Source organism: Ictidomys tridecemlineatus, chromosome 10 (genome assembly GCF_052094955.1).
Source record: "Ictidomys tridecemlineatus isolate mIctTri1 chromosome 10, mIctTri1.hap1, whole genome shotgun sequence".
In the NCBI taxonomy this organism is placed as follows: Eukaryota; Metazoa; Chordata; class Mammalia; order Rodentia; family Sciuridae; genus Ictidomys; species Ictidomys tridecemlineatus.
The window spans coordinates 48,668,374-48,680,766 of NC_135486.1; the positions used below are offsets into that span (position 1 = coordinate 48,668,374).

At 39.9% G+C, this 12,393-nt stretch overlaps 1 protein-coding gene across 2 annotated transcripts in view; it reads left to right on the plus strand.

Moving 5' to 3' along the window:
• Positions 1–766: 766 nt before the first annotated feature.
• The window catches only part of Mia3 (MIA SH3 domain ER export factor 3), a 50,573-nt gene continuing 38,946 nt past the window's right edge, over positions 767–12,393 (plus strand). Inside the window, exons 1-4 of one of the 2 annotated variants that reach the window (XM_078022860.1) lie at positions 767–1,135; positions 3,912–4,045; positions 7,132–7,218; positions 8,995–11,740. In XM_078022860.1, the coding sequence (XP_077878986.1) occupies positions 1,003–1,135; positions 3,912–4,045; positions 7,132–7,218; positions 8,995–11,740 (3,100 nt within the window). In that variant the 5' untranslated portion in view covers positions 767–1,002. The remainder of the gene's footprint in view (positions 1,136–3,911; positions 4,046–7,131; positions 7,219–8,994; positions 11,741–12,393) is intronic. The other variant, XM_078022859.1, reaches the window with a different exon arrangement.

Genomic DNA, 12,393 nt, shown 5'->3' on the forward strand with positions numbered 1-12,393 from the left:
ATAACAACTGGACGTAAAGAAAGCGTTCAAGAAATGTTAGCTACTAGCTTTCTTCTCTGACAATCGGTTTTGTCAGTTGGTTCCCACTAAGTTGTGGACTTTTTCGGACCAGGACCAGATATCTTGTCTTTTGATTTTCATCCACTCCCACACCATGCTAGGGCTTTGTCCAGCGTCTGGCATGAATGGTAGCACAAAATGAAAGTTAAAAATATGCTGTTGAATTAAATGATTTCTTCCCTTATGGATAAAGATAAGAATCTCAAGGTCTTAGCCCAAAGACTAATGTCCATCTCTCTGCCCCCACCTGTCCCCACCTTTAAAAATAAAGCAGGCCACTGTCTCCAGTTTACACCCTCACTCACAGTTCCATTCACCTTCCCCTTTCCTAATCAGAGGGATCTTGGGGTGGGGCTTCAAGGAACCTCTAGGAGTTTGAAGGGGAGGGAGCCTGGAACCATAGACTAGCTGTGACAAGTCAGGGGTGGGATTTGGTAGTTCAGAAAAGGAAGTACCAGACCAGGAATGGGGGATGGGAGTGATGGTGGAGTGGGCTAGTTCAGGATGGACCAGAAATGAGATGTTGAGGAAAGCCAGAAAGGACCGGTTGGCGGAGTGGGGGGGGGGGATGGGTGGGTGATGACTAGAATCTCGCGGAGGGTCGCTTGTGAGGGCACAGAAGCAAAGGCAGGTGATTGGACGAGAAGGAGAGTCCTAGTTGCCAAGGCAGCTGACTAGAGGAGAAGGTCTTCAGTTGAGGAGAAGGTCTCGACTAGAGAAGGAGGGAGCTCCGGCTCCGTGTGTTCTCTAAGTAGAGTCTGTGGATCGACCCCCAGATATCCCTGCTGACGTGTCACCCGGGAAAGGCTTAAGCCTTCCCGGGCGCCACCCCTCCCCGCTTCGCTACCCACCCACCCCCTGAGCCCCGCCTCCGGCGCCGCCCCTCCGAGGCCCGCCGCAGCCTACTCCACCGCGTCACCGGCTCCCCGAGGTGACCACAACATGGCTGCGGCGCCGGGGCTGCTCTTCTGGCTGTTCATGCTCTGTACGACCTGGCGAGCGCTGGGCCAACCGGACCCGAGCACCGGCCGGCGCTTCTCGAAGCACAAACTCTGTGCAGACGTGGAATGCAGCAGTGAGTGCAGGCAGGCGGGCGGCCCGGGGGCTCCGCGGTGGCTCTTTGGGGCCGCATGGGGCTCCGATCCCCCGGTCCCCAACACTGCGGGCTGGGCTAGGGGGTCGCAGGATGACGGGTGGGGGGGCAGGAGTGACAGAGCCTCGGGACCCTGCGTGTGTCCCCTCCGGCTCTGCCGGCGACCCGGCCAGCCTGCTCGGGTTGCGGGGGGCTTTGACTCCTACTTGTTGCCAGCGTTTTATTTTTCTCTACTGACTGAAGCGGGGGTTGGGAAACACGATTCCCCAGGGACAGCTCTCAGTTTCTTCCCTTCCAGGATTCACCTAGGATCTCAGTGGGTGATGGGGTTGTGCGCCGCGCGCTGGGGCTCCCCACGCTGTAGCAGAGCGCTTTTCTGCCCCCTCCACAGGGACCTGGGCCGGTGCGGTATCAGGGCAGATGCTCTCCAGGGCTTGGTAGCCCTAATCCCAGCGGCAGGTTGATGGTGGGGCTCCTTGGGAAAGGCTCACTGGCCCCTTCGTCCTTTTGCTGCACTGAGGATTGGGCTGGTTTTGCCTTTTAACAGGACTAGAGTTGAGGCTTGGGAAGAGCACTGAGTCCAGGCACGCAATGTGTTCCGAGGTCTCGGCCTGACTCTGCTTCAATCCTGTCATTTCTGTGCATAGAAGCCTCCCTTCATATTTGAGGTAGGGTAGCAGGTGGGCCAATAATCTTTTGCTTTTGAAAGAGGCCAAGGATCTGCACCGGCCACCTGGGAACTGCAGCCTCTTCTGTGCGCAGGAAGCAGACAGAATTGCTTCCCAGTCCTGGATTGGAGGTGGGCGGTGGGGAGGATGTAGCCATTCAGATTCAGATGAAGAGGTTTGTTGCAATAACAATAATAAATACTCCAAGATTTTTATAAGCCAATTCAGTTTTAGACTCAGTCGCTAGTGTTCTTGGAACCTCTTTCCTCTATATATTTACTGGCCCAGAATACTTCTTATGGCCTCCTGCTTGGTTTCTAGTAACCTTGCAACTTGATGACTGTGTTGTCCATAAATTGTAAGCAGTACATATTTTAAAATATTCATGCTAAAAAGGCCAAGAAGTTTACCATTGAGCTCTTTATGCCTAAATTGGTGTTACCAAAAACAAATTTTATAATTTGAATTGTTTGTTCCACTCCAATAAAGAAAAAAGATGTCTCCAATATATGTTAAGCAGTTCCTAGAGGTAACCCTAAGGCTGGAGTAAATAAACACTCAGAAAAAGCAAAGCAGCTGCCATGATATTTCCTTTCAGTTTTGCTATTCTTCGCTATCGAGCGCTATCCTACGTGGCTACCTGAACAATCTCGTCACTGATGCTTCCTCAGTACTGAGGCATGGTGTTGGTAAGGTTCAGTGGGGTATCATAACTTGAGAAATGGCCTGTGTCCAAACAGATGTGACCAAACACAACAGGTGGGTCTGTGTTGTGTTGTAGGAAGTAGTGAGGTGTGTATGTCAGGTGTCCTTGTGTGCCTTCCAAATAAGTGCTCCAAAAAAAAAAAAAAAAAAAAAAAAAGAACTAAATAGGTGCTCCATAGTATGCATTATGTTGTCACCTAATATATTACTGATTTGTAAATCCTCTATGACCTAAGGGGGAACAAGAGAAACATTGCCATTTCCACTTGTGATGAGAATTCCCCACCTTAAAGTGTCTCTCACCTTCAACTTGGCCTCTTAATTATATATGAATTAGGATGCTGACAGTTCTGAAAATAGTACTATTTTAGTTTCAAAAAAAACAAGTTACCCTCTCCAAATCTGTGTTTATTCCTCAGACATATATTTTTATAAAACACACATTCTTGTGTATTTTACTGCTAATTGGCTTTTAGAAAAAGTATTATTTCCATTTCTTTGTGCCTTTTACATACATCTATTGTCCATTTCGTCTTAAATCAGAAACTGTATATTTGGTCAACCAAAAGAAAAATGTTGCTTCTACCAGTTTCTAGATCAATTGTGCTTCTAGTCCTGCATTTTAAGCATGAAGGTATTGCCTGACCTTTTCTCATGGTTAAACTTGTTCCTTGTCAGATAGGATACCCACTTTTGATTTTGTTTATTAAAAAAAATACGAATGAGGATGTTTTGAAACAATCTTAATGTTAAATAGAGTCAACAATATTTGCTCAGAGAAAATACATTTCCTGGTAATTTACCCAGATCCTGAACACAGAGACAGCAACTCTGCTGCAAATGAAAGTGACAGTATTTACGGCTGAATGGTAGCACTTGCAGCCACTTAAAGGTAATGTCTTTTAGCGGTTAGTTCAAGTTAATTAACCCCTTGGGGGTTCCTGGATATTCTAACCTCTTCCCTATTACCTCTGCATGAAGCCATACTTAAGCCTGTCCGTGTCTACACTTGGATTTACATATTTGCAAAATGAAGCTTTTTATGATTATGAAACAGAAAAAAATTGAGGCCTGCAAGAACCAAGAGTTTCACTGAAACCAGCCATGGTTGGTGGTAGCCACTTTGCTTTTTATTTCTCAGCACAGAGAAAAATAGAGAAGCTTCCTTTTCCTTTGTCTAATTGCAGGGAATATTGTATTTTATAGCAATAAAATCTCTAAGGATTTTAGATACTTTGAGCAGGTGAATTAAAAGTGATTCCAGAGAGTACTGGAAAAACTTGATTTTTGTTCATAGTGGGATTCATATTTCCTGATGAGTCAATATGGACTGTGAAAAATCAAATCCTAATGTTTGTTTTCCTTTTTTCAATGTTTATATACAGTGTTAATGTATCGAGGTGAAGCTCTTGAAGATTTCAAGGGACCAGATTGTCGTTTTTTGAATTTTAAAAAAGGTGACCCTGTATATGTCTACTATAAACTTGCAGAGGTATCACCAGAACTTTGGGCCGGAAGTGTAAGTAAAAGTTTGACAGGTGTTATATTCTTACTTTTGATGGGTTTTTCAGCAGTATAGATTTAAATGACTGATTTCTTGGGGTCTTTGTAGAGTTAACCTGACCTCTCTGCCAGGCCCTGTGCTCCTAACATGCCTTAGGCCTGGCACAGCATAGAAAGTCAGGAGACTTTCTGAAACAGAACTGAACTGGTTGTGGTTGCTACCCCTCACATCAAGTTCCAGAAGGCTCTACACATCATAAAGGTTGTCATGGGGGCTGGGGATGTGGCTCAAGCGATAGCGCGCTCGCCTGGCATGCGTGCAGCCCGGGTTCGATCCTCAGCACCACATACAAACAAAGATGTTGTGTCAGCCGAGAACTAAAAAATAAATATTAAAAATTCTCTCTCTCTCTCCCTCCTCTCTCTTTTAAAACAAAAAATAAATAAAAAAAAATAAAGGTTGTCATGGTGAAAACCTGACAATTCTTAGCTTTGCTGCTTCAAAAGGGAAGGATTCATGGACATTAGAGTTAATCCTGTAAATTAAGTCTGAGATAGTAACTCAGGCATGCATATTTAAAGTTGATTTTTGTGTATTTTACCTAATCATTTGTGCTGTTTTTACTCTAAAAAAGCAGAATATTATGTTTATTATGTGCTTTTTTCCCCCCCTTTTTTTCTTTTTAGCAACTTCTGGGTCATCCATTTCCTGCTTTTCCTATATTCTATGCCTGAAGGTTCCCCCAGGGGTTCTACTTCCAGCCAGTTGTATGGATCTTCTGATGAAAGACATGACATTGTTTATATCATGCTTTGATATTTTAAATGGGGAGATTCACTAGGAGTGCCCTCATTGAGAGGCTTATGAGTATTGTCCTTTTCATTTAAAAAAATGTGATATGTGGATTGTTTACTTAAAATAGTAGCAAGGGTCTTTGATGGACTGTAGGAATGTTCCAGTTTAGAGACATTCGGGGTTGCATCCTTGAAAGTTCTCACCCTAAATAAAACACCACACAGCAGAAAATAAGACAGAAAATAAGAGTAATCCCTATGGGAAAACTAGTTTCATTTTGTTGCCATTTCTGATTCTTAGGGAATGATCTTGAAACATGGTGTCTCTAAGTACAAACTTTATATTTAGACAGAGTCCCAGTTGCAGTACTCCATATAAAGAACCATCTATTGTTTCTTTCAAGTATACCAAATAGGATTGGTAACCTTTAAACTTGGAACTGTTTCCCCATGTATCTAAGTGGCATTTTTCATATAGTAGTCGTCTTTCTCCCCTTCTTTGAGCTTTTGGATAAATGGGCTTGATTTACATTTTCTCCTGCAACATTGTAGCCTGTTAACTATGTTCATCCCTAGGACTCTTGCCATTCTGGGTGGCAGCACTCATCCTGTCTTCCTGAGGAGCCCTGCTTTTAGCCCTGACCAGAAAGGATCTTTGCCGACTGATGAGTGTTTGGGTGGCACTTTGTTTGCATTGCTCCTGTGGCATTCATTTGTCTTCTTTGCCTTCAGTCAGGTTGTGTTTTATCTTAGCTCCCTATAAAGTGAAAAACTCAGTTAGGAAAGGACCCCTGTCTAATCCATCTTCCTTTTGAATATTTCCTTTCAGGGCAGTGGCACTTAAGTACATTTGTTCTGATAGTAGCTTATGCAGAATTTGTTCTCTTGTGGCAGTTCTTTGCTCCCCACCCACAAATCAAATCAACAGCACCTTGGCAGGGATGATGTATGGAAGCAAAATCAGATATAAAAATTATTTCCAGTCATGAGCCTCCATGATTCTGCATCATTTTTTTTTCATATCACAAGAAATGGGATACCACCCAGTGTGTAATTATGGAGCTTTATATAATCTGTGGTCTCAATTGACACAGATTAAGAAGAGATAGATGTGTTTCCTTTCTCCATACATCTCTGGTTTCTTTCCCTTTTCCAAATTTAACCTTAATAGAATTTTCATCAGAAGGGAAAAGTGTATTTCCCCTCAGACTCGCCTCTCATGTCATGAGTGTTATACTTAAGAAATTAAAAACTCTTTAGTTTTTAAAATGATTCTCCTTTCGAGTTTTTAGTTTTCATTCTGCAACGTTGTTGGTTTTCTAGAGTCTCAGACTTTATCTGCAGTGATGAAGCTTTTAATTGCTCCGTCTTATCTAATCTTCATGGCAGTATTCTACCACTAATACTGGCTCTCAGATGGTTTCTAGATATAACAAGAACATTCATAAATGGGGATATTTTAGAGGTAGTGATAAGATGCCTTTTTTAATTTTCTTTTTCGGGCATTTGATTTGCCTATCAGTTTTCTTTAATTATTGGCAAGAATCTTCTGTTCCTTTTAGTCAGTAGTTAGTAATAAGAGTGTCTTTCTCAAGGGGAACTTTATATACCTTTTGTACACTTTATGTAACTTCATATAATTTAGCTGTTGGTGCTGAAAATAAATGGGGTTCTTTTCTGCAGAGGATTTATTTTGGGTGAAACTGAAGCTTGATATGTGGTTTCATATTGCATTATATTGTAATTTTATTTTCTCCCCAAGTACTTGTAAAAGTAGATTTGGAAAAAGCTAGGAAAGCATATACTATCAATACATTTGCTATAGTGGTAATACATTTTAGATATTTTGTATTGTTTTTACTTATTAATTTTTATGACTGTTGTGTATTGGTTAAGAAAGACATAAATATTGGTTTATGAGCAATGCTACAAAATGTACAGTAAATTCTTGCTAGAGGTTATTTGGAATTGCATTTATAACCAGCTTTGATTTACATAGTTTTAACCATATAATATACAAAAATCTCCTATGCAGATCTTTTATTTACTTTAGAAGTCTTAACTTTATATGCTCTGTGTTGAGAATTAAGCTAAATGTAAAAAAGAAAACTTCAGTGGTTGGAAATGTTGTTTTAACAGTTCTGTACTTAATTTTTATTTGGAATAATAATCTCAGTGTAATTGTTATAGCAACTTTCTTTCTTGGTTATACCATATACCTATCTATTATATGTATATTTCCTGCCACTTCTGAGAAATCTCTTATTGTACAGAATTTATTTGATATTTGTCTCTTTTGCACTATAGATTGGCCGTATTTTTGGATATTTTCCAAAAGATTTCATCAAGGTAGTTCGTGAATATACTAAAGAAGAGCTACAAATTCCAACAGATGTAAGTTATGGATTTCTTTTTTGTTCTCAATTGTAAACTGGCTTATAAATCCATCAGTTATATTCAGTTAACTGCTTCTGAAAGTTTTATAATGTGTTTGGGGGGCAATCTAACATTTGTGTATCAGATTTTCATTTGAAATCGGACTACCTGTAAAAAAAAAAAAGTTTGAAAGGCATTCAAGGATGATTATATTGTAATCTGAGAGTTGTCTAATATATTGAAACAGATATTCTTGTAGAAGGCTGTTTAGTGAACTATAGGGCTTTTCTCTTCTGTTTTATATGTGAAAAATAAATAATTTAATATATTTGTACTTGGCTATTAAATTTAAGAGGTAAATAATTTCATTTTATAGGCAAAACTCATTGGATAGTATTAGACATTTTAAGTATATTTAGGTTAAATTAATAAACTCTAACTTTTATACTAGGCTAGAAATATGTACTTACAAAGGTTTTCCTATTCTTAGTCATATATGGGGTCATAGTCATGTTATAGATTTGGAAAAGGGGACCTGAGCGTTTCAGGTGATGTTCAGTCTCAGATCTTTTAAGGCCCCACTGCTTCCTTTATACAACATTCCTGTATGGTGCTCTGACTTAAATTGATTTTGTGACTGAAAGGATTTTGTGTTCTAGAATTCTCACTTCAGCTGATTATTTTCTAGAGTTTTAAATTGTATAGTAATTGATGCCCACCAACACTGAAACATCCTTGGGCAGCTCTTTGTAGTGGCTGTAGAATATGCAATTTGCTAGGCTAAGACAGTTCTTAGATTAGATGGGCTGAATGGATAAAGTCATCCTGTTTTTTTGTTGCTGTTCCTAAAATTTCTTCATAATCTCAGGGGCCATAAAATCACTTCTGTTGCTTGTTGGAATTCATTGTTGGTAAAGAGAGTTCTTGGGATTTAAGCTGTGACAGCAGTTCACTGATTACAGAGAACTCATTTGTTTTGAACTCTGCCTTCTCATTATATTTCCCATTACATGCATCCCTCATGGCTTAGTGATGGGGAGAGGAAATCACTCATCCCTACTACATTGAACTGCCTCCCCCACCCCCGGAACCCCCGCAGAATATTATGAAGATTTAATTAGGAGATGGAAATTTTTTTTTTAATTTCCATTCATACTATGGCTCCTTTTATATCAATTTGCTTACTAGTGGCAAGAAGGAAGACTAGATAAATATATAGATAGTCCTGAGAGAGATCTTAGTGACTGTGAAACCCTGATGAAGAGAAAGGTGTATACCTTGTTGAATCTTGTTTTCAGTTTGTTCTTGTGGTAATAATGTGAGGAGCCTCCTTAATATCATTCTTTATTCCATCAAATGTACTTGTATCTCAGTAAGATACTTTAAAACTGATTCATCTTTCTCAATGCTGCAGGATCTTCCAGCTTCTCCTGAGCAAATGATTAAGAGTTAAATTTCTGAAACATAGGTGTAGATATTAAGAGCTGGAGGATCCTATAAGTGATACCTTGCCTTTCCCTACTTAAGTTCAGAGCAAATTGAGAGAGACCCAAGAGTCAGGCAGTTGGAGACCAAATTGTCACCATTTTTACTCATTATGCTTTTTAAAGAATATGACCCATGTTAAAAAAAGAAAGAAAGAAAGAAATAATAGACTTTCTAACACTGTAGTCTAGAAAAAGACAGATTTACTCAGCCATAGATGGAGTTAGCCAATGGGGGTTGGGAGCATGGATGAGTTTGCTTTTGTGACACTTTGTTATTGACACACTAATGGTTTTCTTTTCCTTACAGGAGACAGATTTTGTATGTTTTGATGGTGGAAGAGATGATTTTGATAATTATAATGTAGAAGAACTTCTAGGATTTTTGGAATTGTATGATTCTGCAAATGAAGATTCTGAGAAAGCTATAGAAAAAGAGGAACAATTTCCTGAAGTCTCCCAGGATGTTGAACCTGAACCTAAACCAATAGAGGCAAACTCACAACAAATTGAAAGTGCATTCTCAGAAAACACTATGGATCTTGAGGAACAATTTTTGGCTCAGAAGAACCATCCTCATGCAGATAGTCAAACAGATTTTGAAGAAATACTACCAGATAAATTGAAAGTGCCAGAAGGTGAAAACAACAAAACCAGCAACATTTCTCAGGTCTCAAACGAACAGGAGAAGACTGATGCTTATAAACTTTTGAAAAAAGAAATGACATTAGACTTGAAAACCAAATTTGGCTCTACTGCTGATGCACTTGTGTCTGATGATGAGACGACCAGACTGGTGACTTCATTAGAAGATGATTTTGATGACGAGGAATTGGATGCTGATTATTATGCATTTGATAAGGAAGAAGAGGAGAATGAGGAAAGCTTTGGGGAGCTCCCGTTACTAACCTTTATAAATGAAGAAGACATGAAATTCACAGTGGAGTTTGGAATGGAGAAAGATTCAATAGGTGAAGAGCAGAATTCAAATGAAGAAGATAAGGTTGAGGTAACTCTGCCCCCGGGCATCAAAGATGATGATAAAAATATACTGACAACCTTGGAGGATACTTTATTTATTGGCACAGGTGGTGACAAGAAAACAGATATGATGGATTTGGAGAATTCTTATTCAGAAGAAGAAAAAGAAGATGAGGAAGCTTTAGTCCCAGATAAAAAACAGAAGAAACCACAAGCAGCAACAGATTATATTTATCCTGAAAATGCAGAATATGGTCTTCTTGTGGAAACCTCTAAGACAGATAATGATGAAGAGCCAAAAGTGGACATCGAACTTTATATTAAAGGAAAAGAAACAGATGTTCAGGAGCCTAAGAAGCACCTGATGCAAGATGTTTCAGAATTAGAGGATGAGAAGGTAGAAGGGATGATTGCATATACTTCTCCCCAAAGCAATAAGCTCAGCTCATTACCAGCTGTTGAAAAGAGCAAGGACACATTAAAATCAGCCTTTGCAAACAAAGAGGATGACATAAAAGAAGCAGTTATTCATACCTCAAAAGAAGTGAATGAAGAACTCTCTTCACCTAGAGAGAAGATTTTGGAAGATAGCTTTGAGATTCTGATGACCCAAGAACAGAGTAAACCACCAGAATCCTTGGGTATTACAACATTCCTGGGAGATAATCAAAATGATGCATCCAAAGATGGAATGGAGGAGCCAGATTCAGTAAATACATCAACCCTGCACATAGACTCAGTGGAGCATCAACCTCAGGAAATTAAAGAGGGACTAGTTCTGAAAACTGAAAATCAATCTGGATTCTCCTCTCCAGATGGAATTGGTTTGTTAAGAGAACCGGAAGAAGAGGTCCCCAGTCCTGGAAAAAATCTTTCTTGGCAACAAGAAAGAGATGTGATTGTTACAGTTAGTCAAGTAAATGAGAAGATAGGGCTTTCCAAGGACGAGGGTAAAGAGCAGTCCTCGGCTGAAGAATTGATTCATCATAAGGCAACACAGGGGACTCAGGAAATAAAAAAAACAGAGCAAACTGACGAGGTAGAAGTACCAGGTCTCCATACAAAAAGGCTAGCAGCAGTAGAGGAGGATTATTATCCCCCTCTAGAACTACTAGAGGATGAAAATGCTCTAAGTGCAAAACAGTCAAAAGAAAAACATTCTGGGATTCAGAATGTTAACCAACACGTTCTTGAGAAAGCAATTTTAGAGACTATCAATCCTGATCTAGAAACCAAAGAAAACAAACAAGAAATGAGTATAATTTGGGAGATTTTAAAGAAAACTGAAACCACAGCCCAAAGGGTAGACATGATGGACAAGGAACGAGGTGATATGGAAATGGAAAAGGAGGAAAGTCCTCTGGCAGATGAGGAAGCCCAGGGACTCTTTGACAGAAGTGACGAGGAAAACACTCAGATTTCAGGGATAAGTGAAGTATTTCAGGATAAAGATTCTGACGATCTTGAAAAAGACAACCCTAAGGAACATCTGAACACTTTAGGGTTTACAGAAAAGGCTAGTGGAAAAGAAATCTCAAAAGAGGACCTTGAGGACATAGGGCATATCACAGATGCAAAAAGCCAGGGTCCTGCTTCTGCAGACCTTGAAGATGATATATTCCCACAGAGTCCACATATAGCCCTAAAGCCAGAGCTTAGCGATCAGGGGGAAGACTTGCCCATAATCCGCAGCTTCTTTATAGAACAAAAGTCCTTGCAACGCTTCCTGAAATACTTTGATGTCCAAGAACTGGAAGCCATGTTGCAAGAATTGTCTTTAAAGCTGAAGTCAGCACAGCAGGAGAGCCTGCCCTACAACGTGGAAAAAGTTCTAGATAAGGTCTTCCGTGCCTCTGAGTCACACATTTTGAGCATAGCAGAGCAAATGCTTGATAATCGTGTGAATGATAATACAGACCCAGGAATAAAGGAGAGTAACATGTTTGAAGAGGCTGCAGTGCTTGATGATATCCAAGACTTGATCTATTTTGTGAGGTACAAGCACTCCACAGTGAAGGAGACTGCTCCATTGATAACAGCGCCTCCTCTAGAGGAAATCTGGGCTAAAGCTGAAGGTAAATACCTGCCTGCGGCTTGGGCTGGAGAAAAGGAGTTGTTCTTCCAGATATTTTTGTGTATTATTGTAAAGTTCTGTTCAGTTTCCATGTGCCTAAAGGAGAAAGAAGGCTGACTCAGGAGCCCCATATGTTCCTTTATTCATTCTTTTGGGCTAGAGCATGAAAGGACATTGCTTATTCCTTTTTTTTTCTTTAGGACAGTTGGGATTGGTTAGCATGTTCAAAAAGAAATTTTATAAAAAGCTAAAGAGAAAGATATAAATGAGAAACTAATGCACAAAAGTAGACCTGTTAACAGTACACATTTTATGTTAAAATTATAAAAGGGCTTTATTAAACATAATTTCTTAATCATAAAATACCTGTACTAGATCATGTGGGTGTGGAGTGACTAGCATAACCTTTTTTTTTTTTTAGAATTTAATCTCTTTTTATGTGGTGCTGAGGATCGAACCCAGTGCCTCACCTGCACTAGGCAAGTGCTCTACCACTCAACTGTAGCCCTAGAATAACTTTTAATGGATAGCTTGCCTGAATTCCCCTCCCCAGCATTTATCTTTTGTGGATACCATGCTATTTCCAGTCTCTTGGGGGAGAGGTCACTTATTCTGGTTTTACTCCACTGGGTTCTAAGGTCCTTGCATTCATAT